General features: G+C 35.9%; 1 protein-coding gene across 1 annotated transcript in view; it reads left to right on the forward strand.

Moving 5' to 3' along the window:
• Nucleotides 1-24,332, forward strand: part of LOC136837877 (DE-cadherin-like) — a 76,353-nt gene that overhangs the window by 38,907 nt on the left and 13,114 nt on the right. Inside the window, 13 exon segments of the mRNA XM_067102762.1 lie at nucleotides 6,669-6,830; nucleotides 7,411-7,535; nucleotides 9,897-10,066; nucleotides 15,551-15,659; nucleotides 15,937-16,057; nucleotides 16,060-16,085; nucleotides 19,307-19,472; nucleotides 20,043-20,253; nucleotides 20,569-20,584; nucleotides 20,986-21,174; nucleotides 21,762-21,920; nucleotides 22,622-22,794; nucleotides 23,064-24,085. Coding sequence (XP_066958863.1) covers nucleotides 6,669-6,830; nucleotides 7,411-7,535; nucleotides 9,897-10,066; nucleotides 15,551-15,659; nucleotides 15,937-16,057; nucleotides 16,060-16,085; nucleotides 19,307-19,472; nucleotides 20,043-20,253; nucleotides 20,569-20,584; nucleotides 20,986-21,174; nucleotides 21,762-21,920; nucleotides 22,622-22,794; nucleotides 23,064-24,085 — 2,649 coding nt within the window.

Consider the following 24,332-nt stretch of genomic DNA (forward strand, 5'->3'; position numbering starts at 1 on the left):
ATATATATATATATATGTATATATATATATATATATATATATATATATATATATATATATATATATATATTTTTCATGATGTTGCTTTGTAATACGTATATCCTCCTATAATTTTGACATATTTACTTTTTCATGTGTTATATTTAATGATAATGATCGTTGAAGTGTCATATTTAGTTTGGCATCAGATCTCAAAAGAACTTGATTAAGTTACTTGATAGCGTAATTTAGAATTGTTAATACAGTTTTAATAGTAACGTAATTTAGAACGAATATCTTTCTTGGTAAAAGCGTAGTATGTGAACATGTGTGTGTCCACCAGGGCTTGTTTCATTTCAATTGTCATCAGTTCAGATAAGAGCGAGCGCTTTGTTTTGGGGTTAGTGATGACAGCTTGCGAAAACAAACGCCGATTCGTCCCATACGGGCTCGAGACGAGTGATTTCACGTTGTTGCATGTTCAAGTCACGTACGCCACTTGGAGAGAAAGAATATGTGTCCTGATCAATTACGTCATGTTTTGTAAGATTGCATTCAAAACGTTTTGCTGGGATGACGTAACTTCCTTCTAGAAGCTTCTTTAGTATCGCACCTTTTAAAATGCTTTAATGACGTCACTTCCCTGCTTCTAGAACCCAAAATGCTTTAATGACATCACGTAATTGTTTCACTGTTACTGGAATCCTAAAATTTGTTTGATTCTGATTTCTGAGACCAGTCGATTTGGTTCCATCTCTCTCTCTCTCTCTCATTCCTAATTGGAAGAGATTATTTTAACCTAATTTTTTGTGGTCACTTTTAACATTAACTTTTGAGATCTGAATTTAGCAAAGTTATTTAGTTCGTAACGGCGCCTGGTAAAAAAGTGAGGTATATTTTTGAATCTTGAGATTAGTTGTGTAATAACCAGGTACTTGATACGCATTGTGACATAATATTGTTTGGTGCCCAGAGACCCGTGGAACAAAACAAAATATCACTCTGGTTTATGGTTTATGCTGGTGGTGTTAGGGATATATTTTGATAGGAGAGTGACCACATAGTTATTTTTACTTTGTATTGTGAATTATTTAGTTGAGAACTTAGAGAAAATGGCTCTGTTCAATGTTCAGAGGTTTTTAGCAGCTCCTTCCATCCAAGAGTTATCTGAATCCCAACCTGACTAAGGCACATTGGATTGCTTTAGCAGTAGCATGTGGGGGTAATGTGTCTAGTGGTATGATTAAGGCACAAATCAAATATATTGCAATCAAGCGTTGATGGACTCTGGTAAAGTAGATGAAGAGTTGGGAGAGGTGCAAGAATTGTTGAATGCAGCTGAGGCAGAATTTACAGATAAACATGAGCAAAAGAAAGAGAAAAGTGATGCAGAAGCAGAACTTAGACGTATAGAAGCAGAAGAAAATTTGATTAAGCTGAGGATACAGGCTGAAAGAGAGAAAATGCAAGCAGAAAGAGAAAGAGAACATAGAGAGAAAAGAGAAAGAAAGGAAAGAGAAGAAGAAAAAGCAACAGAATCTTACATCCAGTATGTTTCATGTCTTCAAAGTTGAAAAAGCACCAGAAAACTTACTCAACAATCGAAAAAGAAACATTATCATTAATCACAGCATTGAAAAAGTTTGAAGTGTATGTGAACTGACCTAGGAATGAAGAAATTTTAGTGTTGTCGGATCACAACCCAATCTCATTCATCAATAAGATGAAAAATAATAATATGAGACTGACCAGGTGGTCTTTATGCCTGCAACCGTATAATGTAAGTGTTAAACACATTTCAGGAAAAGATAATGTCATAGCAGATTATTTATCCCGTTGTGAATCGTAGGATTCAAACCCGGGATAAGTAATCTTCTGGGGGGAGGAATTTCATGATGTTGCTTTGTAATACGTATATCCTCCTATAATTTTGACATATTTACTTTTTTCATGTGTTATGTTTAATGATAATGATCGTTGAAGTGTCATATTTAGTTTGGCATCAGATCTCAAAAGAACTTGATTAAGTTACTTGATAGCGTAATTTAGAATTGTTAATACAGTTTTAATAGTAACGTAATTTAGAACGAATATCTTTCTTGGTAAAAGCGTAGTATGTGAACACGTGTGTGTGTCCACCAGGGCTTGTTTCATTTCAATTGTCATCAGTTCAGATAAGAGCGAGACGCTTTGTTTTGGGGTTAGTGATGACAGCTTGAAAACAAACGCCGATTCATCCCATACGGGCTCGAGGACGAGTGATTTCACGTTGTTGCATGTTCAAGTCACGTCGCCACTTGGAGAGAAAGAATATGTGTCCTGATCAATTACATCATGTTTTGTAAGATTGCATTCAAAACGTTTTGCTGGGATGACGTAACTTCCTTCTAGAAGCTTCTTTAGTATCTAGACCAAAAATGCTTTAATGACGCCACTTCCCTGCTTCTAGAAGCTTCTTTAGTATCTCGCATCCAAAATGCTTTAATGACATCACATAATTGTTTCACTGTTACTGGAATCCTAAAATTTGTTTGATTCTGATTTCTGAGACCAGTTGATTTTGTTCATCATCTCTCTCTCTCTCTCATTCCTAATTAGGAAGAGATTACTTTAACGTAATTTTTTGTGGTCACTTTTAACATTAACTTTTGAGATCTGAATTTGCAAAGTTATTTAGTTAAATAACGGCGCCTGGTAAAAAAAGTGATGTATATTTTTGAATCTTGAGATTAGTTATTGTAATAACCAGGTACTTGATATGCATCGTGACAAATATATATATATATATATATATATATATATATATATATATATATATATATATATATATATATATATATATATATATATATATGTGTATTTATATATATATATTATATGTGTGTATGAGTGTGTCTATGTGTGTAAAATTAAGAAGAGCGGATATGGTATAGTTATTCAGTAATGGAAAGACGACACTATAATCGGGCTTTGTCAATGACTGTACGGTGTAATTAACGTTATATGCGATTAGTGAGGATTATATTTACGAAAAATGATTCTTATGAAAGTGATTTTGTTGACAGGGCTGTCACAAGATTAAATCGTCACTCTGCCTCAAGATATCTATATAGTGTAGTAACACAGAGAATAACTGTGTGCATTAGTGAGGTAAAGAAACAGAAGGAGAGAGAGAGGAGAGAGAAGAGAAGAGAGAAGGAGAGAGAGAGAGAGAGGAGGAGGAGGAGGAGGAGGAGGAGGAGGAGGAGGAGGAGGAGGAGAGAGGAGAGGAGGAGGAGGAGGAGGAGGAGGAATTCATTTTGAATTTCTCGCTTTTGAGTAATAGCCCACTTACGTTACTATAATTGCAGGTCCCACGCTCAATGCAGCTCACATACGATTGCATGACTATAATTATACATATATATAAATATATATATATATATATATATATATATATATATATATATATATATATATATATATATATATATATGAAATTTTTATGATTTATATACAATCATATAGTTACAAATGTCATTAATATCGAAATCCATTTCTTACCTCGGTATATCTCCGTTGGAGAATTGTCGCCGATTAAGGAATTTATATAAGTGATAAATGAACTGGAATGGGGACACGAACCCGCGACGAAATATTACTCAGTTGATATTGAGCCATCAACGGAGATATACCGAGGTATCATTATTCGATATTAAGCGACATTTTAACTTGAAATGATTATTATATATATATATATATATATATATATATATATATATATATATATATATTATATATATATATATATATATATATATATATATATATATATATATATATATATATATATAATAATTAATAACTCCCGAACAATATATATATATATATATATATATATATATATATATATATATATATTATATATGTATATATATAATTAACTTTGAACAATGCGATGAATACTAATTTATTCATTACACAATTGGTATGTTTGATGATTGGAGGGTGGATGATCTACATACCAATTTGCAGCCTTCTAGCCTCAGTACTTTTTAAGATCTGAGGGCGGATAGAAAAGTGCGGACACAAAAAAGTGCGGACGGACAGACAAAGCAGGCTCAATAGTTTTCTTTTACAGAAAACTAAAAACGATCATTGTACTTTTATTTGTATTTTTATTTAAATCGATCGATCTGTTTTGGCTCTATGAAAGTACAAAGCTACACAATACCACTGTAAGAAAGTTTCGTATATTTCAATTGATAGGTAAAATATTCACACAACTGATAATGAATTTTCACTTATTTTATGGAAAAAATCTTATTCTTATCAATACAAGGCAACCTATTTTAGAAAAATCTCACAAATACAGGTGATCACGTCTGTACTGTCAAACCACGTTCTAGACAGTCTGTCAAACAGACTTCTCTTTACTTATGCGGCCATAAAAGTCTTTCCGTCTCAGGCACATTACGAAACACATTAATAAACAGATAATTTCTCTTATGTTTCGCAGATTAAATTCCCTTTTCATCTCTTTCGTAGACTAAAACTTCTATTTTCTCCTCCATGAATAAAGTCTCTATTGGAGAAACAGCTCCACTGCTATGTATGGGTACAAATGTATTTAAAAATAAAATTCTACAGAGAGCTTTCCCGAAAGCTGTTCTGTAGAGATTTTTTTAAATATTTGTACCCATTCATAACTGTGGATTTGTTTTGTCCATTTCAAGACTCGTGCTACCCTGAGTATGTTTCAAAATCTCTATTTTTGTTAAAATGTTGCAGATGTCACTGGATTCCCTCTCATTCCACAAAGCCGTTTGTTACATTCCCGAGATACTTCGTATTCAGCTCATACAAACCTACAAATAGCTTATAATTTCCACCATTACCCAACACCTTTTTGTTAAGCTCAGAGTCGAAGGAGAGTGGTAACGAAATGACCTTTCCTATCACACCCTCGCACGGGGACCCATGATGATAACCCTCTCTTCTTGCCAAAGCAGTTCATGCAGCCATCGCTTTCTCTTCCCTATTTTTTAGGTCATGAGTGAATTGGGTTTTTTGCAGGTCAAGAGCAAACTTTTTTTTTGCAGGTCACCAGCAATTTTTTTTTCAGGTCACAAGTAAATTTTTTTTTGCAGGCCATGAACGAATTGGCATTTTTTTTTTTTTTGCAGGTCACGAGCGAGTTTTTTTTTTTTTGCAGATCATGAGCAGTCATTTTTTTGTAGGTCACAAACATTTTTTTTCTTTTTACAGGTCATAAGCGAATTTTTTTTGCAGGTCATGAACAAATTTTATATTGCAAGTCACGAGTGAATTGGTTTTTGTTGCAGGTCACAAGCGATTTTTTTTGCAAGTCACGAGCAATTTTTTTTGCAAGCCATGAGTGAATTTTTTTGCAGGTCATGAGCGAATTGCTTTTTTTTCACGAGGGATTTATTATTCAGGTCACGAGGGAATTATTTTCTTTGCAGTTCATGAGTGAATTGTTTTTTTTTTACAGGCCACGAGCGAATTGGTTCTTTTGCAGGTCATGAGTAAATTGTTTTTTTAAATTGCTTTTTTAGGTCATGAGTGATATTTTTGCAGGTCACGAGCGATTTTTTTTTTTTTTTTTTTTGCAGGCCATGAGTGAATTTTTTAATGCATGTCACGAGCCAATTTGTTTTCTTTTGCAGGTCATGAGCAAATTTGTATTTCTATGCAGGTCATGAGCAAATTGTTTTTTTTTTATCCAGATCACGAGTGAATTGTTTATTTTTTTGGCAAGTCCCAAGGATTTTTTTTTTTTTTTTTTGCAGGTCATGAGCGTATCTTTTTTTTTTTGTAGGTCACGAGCGATTTTTTTTTGCAGTCATGAGCGTATCTTTTTTTTTGTAGGTCACGAGCGATTTTTTTGCAGGTCATGAGCAATTTTTTTTTTTGCAGGTCATAAGCGAACCTTTTTTGGCATGTCATGAGCAGTATTTTCTTCAGGTCACAAGCAATTTTTTTTATTTGCAGGTCACAAGCAAATTTATTTTGCAGATCAAGGGAGAATTTTTTCAGGTCACAAGTAAGTTTTTTTACAAGTCACGAGCAATTTTTTTTTTTAGGTAACAAGCAATTTATTTTTTTAAGGTCACGAGTGTTTTTTTTTTTTGCAGCTAAAGAGAGAATATTTTTCAGGGTATGAGCAAATTGTTTTTTTAAAGGTGACGAGCGAGAGTTTTTTTTTTTTTTTTTGCAAGTTACGAGCGATTTTTAGGGGGGCGGGTCCCAATCGAATCGTTTTTGCTTTTGCAGGTCTTTCGCAATTTTTTTTTTTTTTTGCAGGTCATGAGCAATGTTTTTCAGGTTTTGAGCAAAATTTTTTGCAGGTCACAAATGCTTGTTTTTTTTTTTTTTTTTTTTTGCAGGTCATGAGCATGAATTGATTTTTTTGCAGGTCATGAGCAAATTTTTTTGCAGGTCACGAGCGAATTGTTTTTTTATTGCAAAGCGATTTTTATTTTTGCAGGTCAGGTAATTTTTTTTTTTGCAGGTCATGAGCGATTTTTTTTTGCAGGTCACGAACGAATTGATTTTTTTTGGCAGGTCATGAGCGAATTGGTTTTTTTTTGCAGGTCACGAGCGAATTGTTTTTTTTATTGCAGGTCATGAGCGATTTTTTATTTTTTTGCAGGTCACGAGTAATTTTTTTTTTTTTTTTTTTGCAGGTCACGAACGAATGACGATCTACTGGATCACGGTTCAAGACCTGAACGACGTTCCTCCCTTCTTCGATCACCTGAACGGCATCTACGAGGTGGAACTGCCGGAGAATCGAGAGGTTGGAAAGTCTACGGGAGTCAAGTTGGCCGTCGAGGACTCTGATGTCGGTAAGGATGCTGTTTTTGTTAGGAATAGTCATTATCTGAGTCCGTTTTACACAACAGCCGGAAGCCACATTAAGGATATTGTTTTTGTTATGAATGTTCGTTTTCTGAGTCCGTTTTACACAACAGCTGGAGGCTTCATTAACGTGATCGTAGAGTGGAAGGTCTGTTAGGACGAGCACAAGGGAGGAGATTTCGAGATTCCCGAATTAGTTAGTTCTAAGATATTTTAGAACCTTTAATTCTCGCGAGACATGTAGAACTTTATTTAACGTTAATATATTTTTTTCTTTATAGAGACACCTAAAACCATCATCTTTTATAAATACGAAAAAGGTAGCTCTAACAGTAATGCATACTGTCCTGCAAACTTAACTGTTTTAATGATAAAGTTTTAAAGGCTTATTTGAAAGGCACATTCAAATATTCCTTTCATACTCTGAAATATCATCATAGGAAACAATATCTTTAAGGTAACGAGTGACAGTACTCAGAAAATAATGGCTTCTAATTAAATCTTCCCTAGCTACGCTCAATTTGAAAGGTCCTAATTCACCTCCTCCCCCCACCCCCTTCTCTCCAGTGAACCTTTTCGAGTACCAGATCGTGGAAGGCAACGGGGAGCAGAAGTTCCGAATCGACGAAGTAACGGGCGAGATCCTTGTCAACAGAATCTTGGACTATGACCATCCCGTGTACGACCGAAATGTAGGTAGCCATATTTACGATGTTATTCTCTTGCTTTTCTTCTTTTCCTACCTTCCTACCTTCGCGTTCTTCCCGTATCATTCCCCGTAGAGGGTTAGTACCGACAGTGCACATAATGTGGTGCACTGTGAGCATTACTTGAAGATGTTTGCAGCGTCCCATCAGCCCATAGCTATACCCAATTTGTAGCCTTTTACTTTACTTCCATTCCCTCTTCCTTTTCAGTCTTGCGTTAATAATTTACATTTTATTTATTTATTTATTTACTAATTTCCTAATTTATCTATTTCTCTAACAACTGATCTCTTCTTTCTGTATTTTCCATTACCTTCTGTAACTTCTTTCGAGTGAATACCATTTTCTTTGGAAGCTTGAATTCCAATTCCAATGGCCTCTGAGGTCTCGTTCCTTATGAGTAGAGTTTATCTTCTGAATAATAATAATAATAATAATAATAATAATAATAATAATAATAATAATAATAATAATAATAATAATAATAATAATAATAATAATAATAATAATAATAATAATAATAATAATAATCTATTATTTTTTAGTGCAATGGTGGGGTTTTCTCCTAGTTCTACCCGTAAAACACTGTACATCATCGCCTTTCTTTTCTGGATCTCTTATATCTTGCTGTCCAACCACTCCAACTGCCTCTTTTCATTGTCTTAAGCGCTGAGTGGCCGGAAGTGCTCCAGTCCTTGTCTTGGCAGCCCAGACTTCATTATAAAGTCTTCCTGAATTGCAATGATTTCTATGTACTTAATATAAGATGATATTTAAAATGCTGTTTTGATTTGTAATCAGTGCTTTTGTCTCCATTCTTTGTCAATATCATCACTGGACATTGTTAGAAAATCTTTAGTGTAAACAGCATCATCCTGAAACTCGGTTTTCAGTATTTTCACTTTTCCTGAAAATACTTTTATATTTGATGTATTTGATGTAAAATATCATTATTGTCTTCATATATAGTAAACTGTACTGTATTCATATCATAATTGTAATAAGGAATTGTTTTGATATTTCGTTCGCAATTGTTTCGATATCATGAGAATATTACTGATTACCACTTGCATAGTCTATACATCATTAAGCGTTAGAAATTGTAAGGTCAACGATTTTCTACTAGAGTTAAGAAGTAAGCTTAGTGAATTTGGAGTTCTGTTTGAACTTTATTCCATCTTTCTTCTATGTAAAACTTTCGTTTGATTATGCACGTATTTGTTTATTTTATAAGAACTAACTGGAATTGTGTATATATTTATTTTTCGTGGTAAATGTTAAATGAATACCATACTTACTTACTTCTTCGGCTCCCAGTAAGGCTTTTCAGACTGTCAGTCAGTGGGATCTGTCGTCTCTTCAACTGTCCTCTGTTTTCAAAAACTCCCTCTCTTCTTGACTGTTCAATTTTGGCAAGTTATTCTTTGTCAGCATCTTCTGTACTTAATCACTCCAGCGTTTACGTGGTCTACCTCTTATCTCCGTCTATCAAGTGTCCAATCCCACTTCCACTTCACAATTCTATTTTCATCCATTCTCGATAGATGACCTAGCCATATCAGCTGTCCTTTCTCAGTTGTATCTATCATTTAATCAAATTATTATTATTATTATTATTATTATTATTATTATTATTATTATTATTATTATTATTATTATTATTATTATTATTCTGAAGATGAAGAATCCTATTCATATGGAACTAGCCCACAGGGGCCATTGACTTGAAATTCAAGCTTCCAAAGAATATTACAGTATTCATTCAAAAGAAGTAGCAGAATGTAATGGGAAATACAGAAAGAGGAGATCAGTTATTAGAAAAAAAAAACAGATAAATTAGCAAAGTAATAAATGAACACATTAAAGCTAACAACTTGCATCAACATAATATCAGCAGCAGAGAGTATGGTCTTCCAATAAAACTCGACCCTTACCAGCAAGAGCGTTCTAATTAATGGATCAAAGGTTAATCTTTCATTGTTTAGATCATTAGTTGTTAACTTGAAAGTTTTCACGAAGTTTTTTTTCATTCACTTCTTTTCATCTGATGATTTAAAAACGAGTTCATTATGAACATGTGATCCCAACTACGGTTACTTTTCACAATGATGTCTTTATTGGGAAACCTCTTTATCAGCTGATGCTTATTATTATTTTGTAAATAGTCACGTTTTGCCATTGATGTCTTCCGCTATCGTTTCTCATATCGATTCTCTTCAAGTTTTGTCAGATTTCATCTCTGAATTCACTTAATCAGCGACATTAGGTTTCCGGAATGTTATAAACCTTGTCACTCCAAATCTATTTGTAAACTTGTCTCTTTTCTTCTTCGTGTTCTGTTTTCAGTTCACACTGAGAATTCGGGTGTACGATGGAGCCAACCCCCCGGCTGAAATTGACGTCATCATCGCCGTCACGAATGTCAACGACCTCCAGCCCGTGTTCGAGAAGAGTAACTACACCTTCAGCGTCACAGAAAACACCGACTGCAACGTCACCATCGGGAAGGTGAGGCCGTTTTCAGAGAGTCGAGTTTCCTCTCGCCTCCTTTTCCTTATAGTCTTGTATTTCAGCCTTTCCTCATAATTTCCTTTGGTCTTGTACTTCAACCTTTCTTCATACTGTTGTGCTTTCTCTAGCTTCATTTTCCATATAATCTTGTACTTCAGCCTTTCTTCATACCTTCCTTCCTTTCATCTACCTTCATTTTTTTTATAATCTTGTACTTCATCATTTCTGTGTTTTCATCTAGTTTTGCATTCCTTATACTCATCTACATCAGACTTTTTCATAATTTCCATGCTTTCATCTCGCTTCGTTTTTCTTATGGTCTAGTATTTCAGCCTTTCTTCATATTTTCTGTGCTTTCTCTAGCTTCATTTTCTTTTATGTCTTGTACTTTAGTCTTTCTTCGTAATTTCCATTATTTCATCTAGTATGGTTTCCTTACCGACTTGTACTTCAGGCTTTTTCAATAATTTCCGTGCTTTCATCTAGCTTCGTTTTCCTTATATTCTTGTACTTAAGCCTTTCACTATAATTTCATGCTTTCATCTAGCATAATTTTCCTTATTGTCTTGTACCTCAGCCTTTCTCAATAATTTCCTTGCTTATATCTAGCTTCTTTTTACTTTTAGTCTTGTACCTCAGCATTTACAATAATTTCCTTGCTTTCATTTGACTTTATTTTCCTTATAGTCTTGTACTTCTTCCTTTTTCAATAATTTCTGTACTGTTATCTAGCCTCATTTCCCTTATAGTCTTGTACTTCAGCCTTTCTTCATAACTTCCATGCTTTCATTTAGCTTCGTTTTTCTTACAGTTTTGTACTTCAGCTTTTCTTAATAATCTCCGTGCTTTCATTTAGCTTTCATTAGCTTTTCTTTTTAGCTTCTTAATAATTTCCATTCATCTAGCTTTGACTTATAGTCTTTTTTAGCCTTTCTTCATAATTTCCATGCTTTCGTCTAGCTTCATTTTCCTTATGGTCTTGTACTTCAGCCTTTCTCAATAATTTCCACACTTTCATCTAGCTTCATTTTCCTTGTAGACTTGCATTTCAGCCTTTCACTACAATTTCTGTGCTTTCGTCTAGCTTCGTTTTCCTTATAGTCTTGTACTTCAGCCTTTACTGTAATTTCTTTGCTTTCATCTAGCTTCATTTTCCTTATTGTTTTGTACTCCAGCTTTTCTCAATAATTTCTTTGCTTTTACCTAGCTTCGTTTTCCTTACAGTCTTGTACTTCAGCCTTTCTTCCCAATTTCCATACTTTTATCTCCCTTCATTTTCCCTATAGACTTTTACTTTAGCCTTCATAATTTCCATGCTTTCATCTGGCTTCGTTTTCCTTACAGTCTTGTACTTCAGCCTTTCTTCATAATTTCTGTGCATTCATTTAGCTTCATTTTCCTTATAGTCTTGTACATCAGCCTTTCTTCACACTTTTTGTGATTTCATCTAGCTTTGTTTTTCTTATAGCCTTTTACTTCAGGCTTTCTCTATATTTTCTGTTATTTCATTTAGCTTCGTTTTCCTTATAGACTTTTACTTTAGCTTTTCTTGAAACTTTTTGTGCTTTCATCTAGCTTCATTCTCCTTATAGTCTTGTACTTCAGCCTTTCACTATAATTTCCATGCTTTCGTCTAGCTTCATTTTCCTTATGGTCTTGTACTTCAACCTTTCTCAATAATTTCTGCTCTTTCATCTAGCTTCATTTTCCTTACAGACTTGCACTTCGGTTCTTCCTTAATTACTTCTGTGCTTTCAATTAGCTTCATTTTCCTTATAGACTTTTTCTTTAGCCTTTCTTCATAATTTCTGTTCTTTCATCTACTTTCATTTTCCTTGTAGAGTTTTACTTCAGCCTTTCTTCATAATTTCTGTGCTTTTCTTTAGCTTCTTTTTCCTTACAGTCTTTTACTTCAGCTTTTCTTCATAATTTCCATGCTTTCATTAAGCTTCGTTTTCCTTATAGTCTTCTACTTCAGCCTTTCTCAATAATTTCTATGCTTTCGTCTAGCTTAGTTTTCCTTACCTTCTTGTACTTCAGCCTTTACCAATAATTTCTGTGCTTTTCAAGCTTAGTTTTCCTTATAGTCTTGTACTTCAGCCTTTCTCTGTAATATTTGTGCTTTCATTTAGCTCCGTTTTCCTTATAGACTTTTACTTTATCCTTTCTTCATAATATCCATGCTCTTATTTACCTTTGTTTTCCTTACAGTCTTGTACTTCAGCCTTTCTCAGTAATTTCCGTGCTTTCGTCTAACTTCTTTTTCCTTATAGTCTAGTACTTCAGCCTTTCTCAATAATTTCTGTGTTTTCATTTAGCTTCGTTTTCTTTATGTTCTTGTACTTCAGCCTTTCTTAATAATTTTCGTGCTTTCATTTAGCTTCCTTTTCCTTATAGACTTTTCCTTTAGCCTTTCTTCATAATTTCTATGCTTTTAATTAACTTTGTTTTTCTCATAGTCTTATACTTCAGCCTTTCTGAATAATTTCTGTGCTTTCATTTAGCTTTGTTTTACTTGTAGTCTTATACTTCAACCTTTCTTCATAACATCCTTGCTTCCATTTAGCTTAATTTTCCTTATAGATGTTTACTTTAGCTTTTCTTGAAACTTTTGTACTTTTATCTAGGTTCATTTTCCTTTTAGACTTTTACTTTAGTCTTTCTTCATAATATCGATGCCCTCATTTACCTTTGTTTTCCTTATAATCTTGCGCTATTGCCTTTCCTAATAATTTCTGTTCTTTCATTTAGCTTCGTTTTCCTTATAGTCTTGTACTTCAGCCTTTCTCAATCATTTCTGTGCTTTCGTCTAGCTTTGTTTTCCTTATGGTCTTGTACTTCAGCATTTCTCAGTCATTTCTGTGCTTTCATCTAGGTTGTTTTCCTTATAGTCTTGTACTTCAGACTTTCTTCATATTTTCCGTTCTTCCATCTAGGTTCGTTTTCCTTATAGTCTTGTACTTCAGCCTTTCTCAATCATTTCTGTACTTTCGTCTAGCTTCAGTTTTCCTTATAGTCTTGTACTTCAGCCTTTCTTAATAATGTCTGTGCTGTCATCTAGCTTCGTTTTCCTTATAGTCTTCTACTTCAGCCTTTCTCAGTAATTTCCATGCTTTCATTTAGCTTCCTTTTCCTTGTGGTTTTGTAATTAGGCCTTTCGCAATCATTTCTGTGCTTTTGTCTAGCTTCGTTTTCTTATGGTATTGCCTTTTCTTAATAATTTCAGCTTTCATCTAGCTTTGTCATTTCTGTACTTGCTTTTTTCTACCTTCATTTTCCTTATAGTCTTGTACTTCAGCCTTTCTCAATCATTTCCGTCCTTTTGTCTTGCTTCGTTTTCTTATAGTCTTGTACCTCAGCCTTTCTCAGTAATTTCCATGCTTTTATTTAGCTTCGTTTTCCTTATAGTCTTATACTTCAGCCTTTCTCAATAATTTCTCTTCTTTCGTCTAGCTTCGTTTTCCTTATAGTTTTGTACTTCAGCCTTTCTCAATAATTTCTGTACTTTCATTTAGCTTCGTTTTCCTTATAGGCTTGTACTTCAGCCTTTCTTAATAATTTCTGTGCTTTTGTCTAGCTTCGTTTTCCTTGTGGTCTTGTACTTCAGCCTTTCTCAGTCATTTCTGTGCTTTCGTCTAGGTTCGTTTTCCTTATAGTCTTGTACTTCAGCCCCTCTCAATCATTTCCGTTCTTTATTTAGCTTCGTTTTCCTTATGGTCTTGTACGTCAGCCCTTCACAATCATTTCTGTGCTTTCATCTAGCTTCGTTTTCCTTATGGTCTTGTACTTCAGCCCTTCACAATCATTTCTGTGCTTTCATTTAGCTTTGTTTTCCTTATGGTCTTGTACTTTCAGCCTTTCTTCAATCATTTCTGTGCTTTCATCTAGCTTCGTTTTTTATGGTCTTGAACTTCAGCCTTTCTCAATCATTTCTGTGCTTTCGTCTAGCTTCGTTTTTCTCTATAGTCTTGTACTTCAGCCTTTCTCAATTTTTCTGTGCTTACGTTTATTTCATTTTCCTTATAGTCTTGTACTTCAGCCCTTCACAATCATTTCTGTGCTTTCATCTAGCTTCGTTTTCCTTATGGTCTTGAACTTCAGCCTTTCTGAATCATTTCTGTGCTTTCGTCTAGCTTCGTTTTCTCTATAGTCTTGTACTTCAGCCTTTCTCAATCATTTCTGTGCTTACGTTTAGCTTCATTTTCCTTATAGTCTTGTACTTCAGCCTTTCTCAATCATTTATGTGCTTTCGTCTAGGTTCGTTTTCCTTGTAGTCTTGTACTTCAGCCTTTCTTCATATTTTCCGTTCTTCCATCTAGGTTCGTTTTCCTTATGGTCTTCTACTTCAGCCTTTCTTCATAATTTGCTTGCTTTCATCTAGCTTTGTTTTCCTTATAGTTTTGTACTTTAGCCTTTCCTCATAATTTCCGTGCATAACTGGTTTTGATTTCTATCTGAATTTCTCAGAGCTACCTAATGTTTTGTCTAGACTCAGTCTTTCTGAATTCTTGTGTTTTGTCAACATTTTCTATCGTCTTTCTTCAGTTTCATAATTTTTGTGCTTTTTTTAGCCTTGATATAATCAGTAACAACAGCAATAAATAAAATAGAATAATTATCATAACCGCTGAAAGATGGGTTGCTGAGCACATACAGTACAGCTACCCAAATAAGATATTGAGAATTATATTTGGCATTTGCCACGCATATAGAGATCTAAATTCTGATTAAGTCGTAGGTGTTCATCTAATGTGTATTATTTTGTTGTTGCTGTTCAGCTAAAGCCGTCAGGAGGCCTGCTGTACATTCTGGTATTAATCAAAGGTTAACTAGAGAATATCATTCTTCTTGTCAGTATTCAAACGATTTTTCGAGGCTCTGATTTATTTTTGATCGCCAGCAGTTACAGAGAGCATATCCTTATTGAAGTGTCGTCTGACATTTACAAAGGTTCTTATAATTATATCCCTATTTCTCCGGGAACAAGCTTCTTTTGTGACCAGTAAGCATCGAGAGATCATTTAGAATAATACAAATAATAATCCTGTTTGTGGTGTGGTGTATTCGTTAATGGAGGGTGGGGTTCACCTCTAGGTGTTATTTCAAGAATGAGTCCACACCACAGTAAACATGTCATAAACACACGTCAACAACCTCTTGCTTACATATCACAACAACAAGTTGAAAACAAGTCAACGACCGCCAATGGAGAACGAATCTTTAGCAAATGCTGAATAACTGTTGGTTACAACTACTAATAAGTCGTTGACTTGTATTCAACCTGTTTGTGATGTCCGTGCGGTAAGTTATATTTTATACGTTTTACTGTAGTGTGGAGGCAACCTAGGGGTAACAGATGATGATCTACGTTTATTGTAAGAAACACAAGGCTGAATGACAGGAGGCTTGTATCTTGTCATTTTTTTATGGCTATCGATACTTGATAAACAAAATTCCGTTAATTTCTTTTTCTCAGGTATCCGCGCTAGACCGGACTTACCCAACAGTGTCGACCAAAACATGCTGTATTACCTGTCTCCAATCGAGCTCCACAACTTCACCATAGACAGCAAGACTGGAGACTTGTCGCTGAAAGGAGTGAGTACCTAAGTTTATGGTTATGTTTCCAAACACTTCCTGTCTGCTGTGGGGAGTTTTAATATTTGTAGTAGAGAAGATGTCAGTTTGATGCCATTATTTTGGGAACAGATGTGAGCACGAATTGTTTTTGTGATTTTAATGCGGTTTTCCTTTCCGAACTTTCAGCCACAAAGAGCTAAAGGCAAAAAGAGGAAAGAGGTCTCTCTTCTCCTTCTTCCTCCATTTTACAATGAATGAGAGCTGCCTATAAAACCGTGAATTTTTATGCCTTCAGTGCTTGGATCGCGAGTCTGCTAAGAAGGGCATAATGACCTTGTATCCGAGAGCCAACGACGAAGGAGGAAGAGGTCATGATGCTGACCCCGCCACCGTTCATCTGGTCATACAAGATCTCAGACAACCACCCCGCACATACATCTGCCGGTGAGTGCTGTACAGAATCACTTTTCTTTCTCAAAGCTGAGATGAATTTATCTGTTCCGTTGAGATACACACAAACCTCATTTACAAGCATCTTGCATCACACGTATAATACCATTCTCTCCTAATTTAAACACGCACACAAACACACTTCCTTCAGACGTGGAAAATTCTTTGTCAAATGTCCACGGTTTACTATTCCGGGATGCACTACCTTAATCACACCACAATTCGTGACATTACTCTCACATACAAATGAGAATCAACAGCTCTATTTCTGTCGCCATCCATATTAACCGTACTCTTGATCACATTCACTTTCATCTTTCTCCACCTACACATACTTTCATACTCTTTCGCTGAGTCCTGCTGTTTCTCTTCCAAATCTCCATATTCTTTGGAACTTTGAATTTCAAGTCAGTGGCCCTATGGGCTTGTTCCGTATGAATAGGATTCATCGTCTGAATAATAATAATAATAATAATAATAATAATAATAATAATAATAATAATAATAATAATAATAATAAAATAATGATAATAATAATGCCGTATTCTTTGCAAGCATCAAACCATTCTGTGGGTCGTGCAAGACTCCTTTTTCTGCCCCGTAGCTTTGTATCCATATCCAATACTTCCTCTAATTTTCGACATCACTCCACCCATAGATATTAGATATGTATATAAACCGCAGAGACATATAACACTCTTTCCTAAGACCAGGGTCTACACCAAATAAGTCATTCTATCGTTTGCATAATCTAACATTATCTTAACTTTCATCACATAAAACTACATCCTCAGCAATATCACAAAAGAATTCTTCTCAGTATTATATGTGTTTTTCTAGGTCCATGTAGTACGTATATGGTTAGATCCGTTTGGTCTCAAACTTCAAATAATTATTTGGCCAAAAGAGCTTCTTCCACACACGCTCTACCCTCTTGAACCTGCAATGCTTCTCCTCTGTCAGTCCCTCTATCATATCCCATGTTCTCAATCAGATCCCTAGCAACGTCTTCCCAAGTATACTAATTAACATAATATCCACTATTATTCCTGAAGCCACCTCTACTTCTTAAACAATATCTCGAGGGGTAGCTTTTACTCATGTCTGTTTTTTGTAACCTTTCTGCCTTCCTTACATTTTTTATGAACTTTTGTAAGCCACTCTATTACTTCAGTCTACGGTGTCTATATTTTTCTCTAAAATTTTAATTATAGCCTCATATTACTTGCGTAAGTATTCATGAATTAAAACTAATTCCTCCAGCTCTTCTGTTACATTCATATTTGCCTGTCTACTACCCTCCGTATACAGTGCCTCTTTCATGTCCTCATTTTATCAGCACTGGACTGTATTGAACTCTTCTCAAACAGTAGGCTAGCTCTTCATTTCCCAGTTGTTCAAAGATCAGTTTGCTCATTAACCTTTCTCTCAGGATTTACATCCCTAAAGACCAACTTTTTCTCCCTGAAGTATTTGTAATAAAATTGTCATCAGACTTAGATTATTTTTTTTCCAAAGTTTGACATTAACTGTTGTATTCATCTTGTATACTGATGTGTGATCAACTCTTACATCCTACAGCTTCGTATTTATACATCTCGTTGTTACGTTAACTAACCCTTTGCTTTTGCACCTGTTCCTAAACAGCTTTACCGACAAGTTCCCCTGGTGGATCTGTGATTCTCCTGACATAAAATTCTTCTTTCATCGTGAACGTCATAGAAGCGTTCATGTCAGCTTGCCTTTCATGTGGTTAGATTTGTATAATATTCTTACTCCCTTCTCACCGAACTCACTTTTCTTCACACCTTTCCGTTCCTTCTCAACTAAAACATCTTCCAGCAGACATTCCTCATGTACCTTCAACCACAGGGTTGTAGTGCTGTCAGTGCACGCCAGGTGTTGCACTGAAGGCATTACTGAAGGGTGTTTGCGGCGCCCTTTCTGCAGCTAGCTGCACCCACTTCAGTTTTCAGTTCTCTTTTCTAACTAAAACATCTGGAGGTGCTTATCTTCTTTAATATTTCAAGGCAGTGAAACTTCCTTGGGCGGCAATGTCCAGATATTGCGCTTACAAATGCTGCGATAACTTCCTGTTATAAGATTGTTGACCTTTAATAAGAGATATTTGTATCTGAATGGCAGATATAACACAGAGAAAGTTGTGGTTGTTGCGATGGCTGATTTTCATGTATATCTGGATCAGGAATTAATGCAAAGCTAAGGAATGTGATAAAATGGTTGGCTTGGGTGAAAAGATGAATAAGTGGTTAGCTCACGTGTAGAGAATGCAGGGGAATAGGGTAACAAAAATTGAGAGTTTAGGAGGCGGGGGAGGAGGAGGAGGAGGAGGAGGAGGAGGAGAGGGCGAGGAAATACCAGCAAGATAGTGTGGAAGAGGTATCAGAACGAATGTGCTTGTTATCCAGGTAAACAGATTTTGCTTAAGTACTTGGGACAGCTAATGTTTACGAAGCCTTCAGGAGAAGAAACCTCATTTCCGATTTGGCGATCAAGGATGTAGTCATATTTTATGCTTTCACTGGAGCTTGTACTTGTTTGGGTATCTCATTCATTATAATCATGCCCAACGATATAACTTTGTGACTTCAGAAATGACAAAGATCGATCAATAAGTATTGAATGAATTTGACAAATGAATTATTTTTCCTAAAGATAAGTGTATGAATTTATGGCAAATGAATGTAGCTAGAAGCTTTCAAAATATTATGCCTGTATAACTACCAAAGCAAAAACTGTTTCCAAGTCCTATTACAGAAAACTTACCAACCTCTTATATACAGTATGTCTCCTTATGCCGCTTCTCCTTGTATTTTAATAATTTACTTACATTTTTATTTATCTGTTTTTTTGCTTGTTAATTTATCTGTTTTCTAATAACTGATCTCCTCTTTCTGAATTTTCCTTTACCTCCTGTTACTTCTTTCGAATGAACACCATATTCTTTGGAAGCCTGAATTTCTAGTCAGTGGCCCCTGTGGTGGGCTTGTTCCATATGAATGCGTTCATCTTCTGAATAATAATAATAATAATAATAATAATAATAATAATAATAATAATAATAATAATAATAATAATTCAGTAAAATTAAACAGAAATTCTCCTTAACGACAGCCTTAGAAAACTCTATGAACTAGATTTTACAGATTGCATTTGACCCCATTAACAAATTTACTTGTTTTCGTCCACTGCAGGAGAACGGTTACGCCAAAATCATGGAAAACTTGTACCCTGAAGATGTCGAATCCATAACCATAAAGCTTGACGATGTTGATGGCGGTGACCATGGCTGTCCTTGCACCATGGAGTTTGACCCAGGGACTCCTTCTTGGCTGGAGAAGTTCAGTCTCAGATTGGTGGGTAAGTGTGGCATTCGTCTCCTGATGATAAATATTTCATAGCGAAGAGTTGGGTCGACGCTTCAACAGTTCGCTAAAGATGGAACGACGTCTTTATATGAAACTTCTAGGTTTTATGAATTAATGAAAAACGAAATTATGTAATATGAAACCTATGGGTTTCATAAAGTAGTTATGGATGTATTCCTGTTTGTTATTTCAACAAAAGTTAGTGATTTTGTTACATTTCAGTTGAAGTTAGTAAAACTGTATTACTCCAGAAGTCATAATTATAATAACAATAATCATTAACTCTTCTTGTGATCCGTGACCCTAACACTGGTCTAAAAAGAGAGGGGAATAAAAGAAAAGGCGTCTAATCACCTCAACACACACAAACCTTGTTTACCTGAAGTTCCTTGCTCCCTCGACATAAGCTCTGTTTGAGCAGGCTGCTCTAAATGATCACATATTCATTGGGATGTTTTGAAAACGACGAGGTTTACTCGAAATACAGAGATAGAATGAAGTGAATCTATAATGCTGATGTGTATATAACAAGTGTTTCTGTTTACCTTTCCCATTTCCAGAGGAAGGTCCACGTACCGCCTGATTCCCGTGGCGTCGTTGGACCGAGAGGAACAGAAGGTGTACTCCCTTCCCTTCGTGACCCAAGATCAGACGGGGCGGAGGGGCATCCGTCTCCTCACCCTAGAGGTCGGCGACGAGAACGATTCTCCAATGTCCGACGGGAGGAGCGAGATTAAGGTCTACAATTACCAGGTACAGTCAACTTTTGTGTTGTATTTATTATGTCTACTTCTGCTAGAGACTTGTCTCTTTTAGATAGAGTGGTTCGTGATGAAGGTAGGTTTCTGTTTCCTAATATCAGCAGTTATGACTTGGAGCATCGGCGGGTGGTCTCTTGTTTGTCATTTTCCGTAAGTTGTATTTTAACAGAGCTCTTTCACATTCTCAATTGATCCCTGATCCGCTTTATCTGCCGAGGGCAACCAGATTCGCTGGACAGCAGCACCAATATCCAGTAAATGTGGCTCACTGTCGAACTTCTCAGTTCCAGAGTCCTTTATTCCTCACACCGTTGGACTATGGAACAGTCTCCCTGAGGATGTCGTGTAATAGTTCAGGCAAAGATGCAGTGCATTACTACCCCAGTGCTATTCTCTTTGCATTTTAATACATCTTTATCTATTTATTAATTTATTAATTTATTTTTTCTTTTTATAAGTGAGATCTCTTCTTTTTGTATTTCCATTTACCTTCTCTTATTTCTTCCTAATGAACAACATAATATTCTTTGGAAGCTTGAATTTCAAGTCAGTGGCCCATGTGTGTTTATTCCATATGAATAGGGTTCATCTTCTGAATAATAATGATAATTATTGTTGTGAAGCTAAATGGAAACAAGGAAGATTGATTACTGGATGATGGAAGACTACTTGACTTTAACGCGTTTTTTCCTAAATAATAACAAGTTTGTGTAAAATTGTTCATCTTCCTCATTCTAGGGTCAGTTCCCATCGATGGTCATTGGAACTGTTTACATGACGGATCTGGATGACTTCGACCTGGATGACAAGATATTCGAGGTGGATGAAACGACCTCGTCCAATGTTGCTAACTACTTCAAAGTGGACAGGAAGAGTGGCAACATCACGATGTTCAAAGGAACCCCTGCCGGATTGCACTTGCTCAGGGTGAAGGTAAGCCCGTTAAGCCTTTAAATGTTTTCTCTCTTATCCTCTATTATTCTCACTTCCCCAAGTCTGGACCATATTACTTATCGTCACGTATCGTCAAAACTTTCTCTCCTGCAAACCTTAAAACTTTCCCAGATAATCTCTCTCTTACTTTCCTAAGTCAGATATTTATCAATTAAAACCTCTCTTATTCTGTTCCCAAGTCTAGATCATTCTACTATTAAAACCTTCCTTTATTCTGTTCCCAAGTCTAGACCATATTACACGTACCGTTAAAACCTTCCTTTCTGCAACCCTCAACAGGCCTCAATGTCGCCTAAAAGCTTGTGTGTGGACATGTTAATATTCTTAACAAATTATCTTAAGAAATTTACAAAACTCTCTCCCCTGCAGCTGGCCTTTCTGTCGTCCTAAAGCTCGTGTGTATGGACATGTTAAAATGCTTATCAGATTATCTACAGAAATTAACAAAACCTTCGCTCCTGCAGCTGGCCTTCATGCCCTCTAAAGCTTGTGTATGTGGACATAGTATTCTCACCATATTACCTTCAGAAATATACTCTGACATCCTCCTAATTTACCGTGAACAGGTGTACGACATATTACGTGTGGAGGCAGCTGTAGGTGAGGTCAGCATCAACGTGGTTGACCTCAATTTTAGCTCCGTTATGAACTCGGGGTCACTCACACTTGCCGATGTCAAGTCTCAACAAATGCTCAGGACAAATAAGGTGAAACATCTGTTGACTGTTTTGTGACGATTTTCACATCATTTAATTTTCACTTAAGCTAACATTAGATTAATAAACTAGTTTTTAAAATAACATTGTAATTCTACGCATCGTTGATAGAATATATTTATTACGAATAAATATTTCACGTATGACCATAATAGCTTATAAAGTAATGGTTTAAGCACAACTCATTTTTCAGTAAAATACTTTTGAAATCCTATTGTAAAGGTGACTTTGCAATAATATTATAATAATAATTAATAGATACGTATTATTATTTATAATGTAAATAATTATTTCTTACTCAAAATGCTCTGTTATGATGAAAGGCATCTTCTAAATTATAATAAATTTGATCTTCTCATCGGGAAATTTATGAGAAACGCAAACCATTTTTTTTTTTTTTTTTTTAGCGTATCAGCTGATCTGCCGGAACTCCATAAGTCATATTATCAGTTTAATGTATTTGCTTGAAAAATATCTAAATTATAATAAATTTGATCCTCCCATTAAGGAATTTGTTAGGTACAGAAAATGCTTCATTTTTCTGAGTATATCATTTGATCGGTGTGAGCTGAATAAGTCATCTTCTTATTGATTTAATGTACGTACGTGGAACCCCTAATTCAGAAACATTTAGCTGACCGCATTTATGAATCAAAAGGGCCTTAGAACTCCTCCCCCCCCCCCGTCTGAAATAGGCATTAGGTGGGGAGACGCTGTACGAGCGCCTGAAGGAAGAGATCGCCAGGATTCACGAAATTCCTCCGAAAAACGTCGACGTCTTCAACATGCAAGACGTCGAAGGTGGATTTATCTTAAGTTCAAATCGGTACAACTGCCATGGGTCGCCTTATTACACTGCCGAGAGGTTCGATGGGCTCTTTATGAAAATAGGCTGCAGGTGAACAGGATTTTCGTGATTGTTGATTTGATAGGTTGACACAATGGCATGCTTTTATATATATATATATATATATATATATATATATATATATATATATATATATATATATATATATATATATATATATATATATATATATATATATATATATATATATATATATATGTGTGTGTGTGTGTGTGTGGGGGTGACTGTTCATACTGAATATTCACATACAATTTGATGTGCACAATGTTTTACATAATCATTTATCGCATGACATTCCAGGTTTCAAAAGCCCTTGGCCTTGACATCGTCATGGTGGACATAAACGCCTGTCTCTATGAGTCTAAGTCCCCTTGCGGTGGGCGAAGTTGCCAACACAGCGTGCGACCAAACCTCACTGCTCCTCTGGTCGTTGCGAGCAGCACTGCCACTATGGTGGGTGTCGACATTGTTGACGAATACACCTGCGACTGCGGGGAGCTCGAACCCCTGCCCTCCGTTTGCTTCAGTGGATTCTGCTACAACGGAGGGACTTGTGGGGTCATCAACAACACTCTTAAGTGCCAGTGTATAGACGACCACAATTATGGACCTCGCTATGAACTCAAGAACGCAAGGTTCGAGAAGAGCTTCGCCTGGTACGAACCCTTGAAAGTGTGTGACAATGCGACGTTTTCCATATCGTTCATATCGAATAGCCATAGTGGCATTCTCCTGTATATGGGGCCAATCGTGGAGATACCTTGGGAGGACTATCCCAAGGACTTCATGTACGTGTTTCTCAGGAACTGGGTCCTGGTGACCTACATCGAACTGGGATCAGGGACCGAAAAGATCTCGATCCCGGTCGAAAAAAATAGCAACCGAAAATTCCAGTTCATTGTCATCTGGAAGGAGAAGGAAATGACATTTGAAGTGGTCGACTGCGGATTCAATTCGACCGATGGTTCTGGTGATCCGTGCAAGACTTCTGTCCCCTATCCAAATATATCCATGTACCCCAGCTTCCTCCTCAACGTCCAAGGCCCTCTTCAGCTTGGGGGCTTGGCACCCATGCCCAGTTTTGCCACCTTATCTGCGTCCTATAGGTGGAACTTGATACCTCCAAAAGTTGCTTCTTTCTCAGGATGTATCTTGGAAATGCGTCACAACGATTTTCTTTATGATCTGAATGCCACAGATCATGGCTCTGGGCCAGTACAGTTGTGTGATGCCCCCCAGACTTCGAGGGTTGTCTTAGGACAGCAGTCCGTCATCATAATCCTAGTCAGTCTCTTTTGCTTTTTAGGTAAGTGTGTCTGTTTTCTGTACTGTACTGTATTATTGTTTGGTTATTTATGATCCTGAAAGATAAATACTTTACGTGTTTCTGTGTTTAGTATGGCAAGTAGGACCGCTGTACTTGATTGCATTACTACTAGCGATCTGATTTACAGTGCAATCTGAACTGAGTATTATAGATATTCATTTAATATTTGCTGGAAAGATCGCATCCAAAATGAGTCATGGTACCTTTATTATGATTTATTATCATA

The sequence above is a fragment of the Macrobrachium rosenbergii genome, unplaced genomic scaffold (genome assembly GCF_040412425.1).
Source record: "Macrobrachium rosenbergii isolate ZJJX-2024 unplaced genomic scaffold, ASM4041242v1 13875, whole genome shotgun sequence".
In the NCBI taxonomy this organism is placed as follows: Eukaryota; Metazoa; Arthropoda; class Malacostraca; order Decapoda; family Palaemonidae; genus Macrobrachium; species Macrobrachium rosenbergii.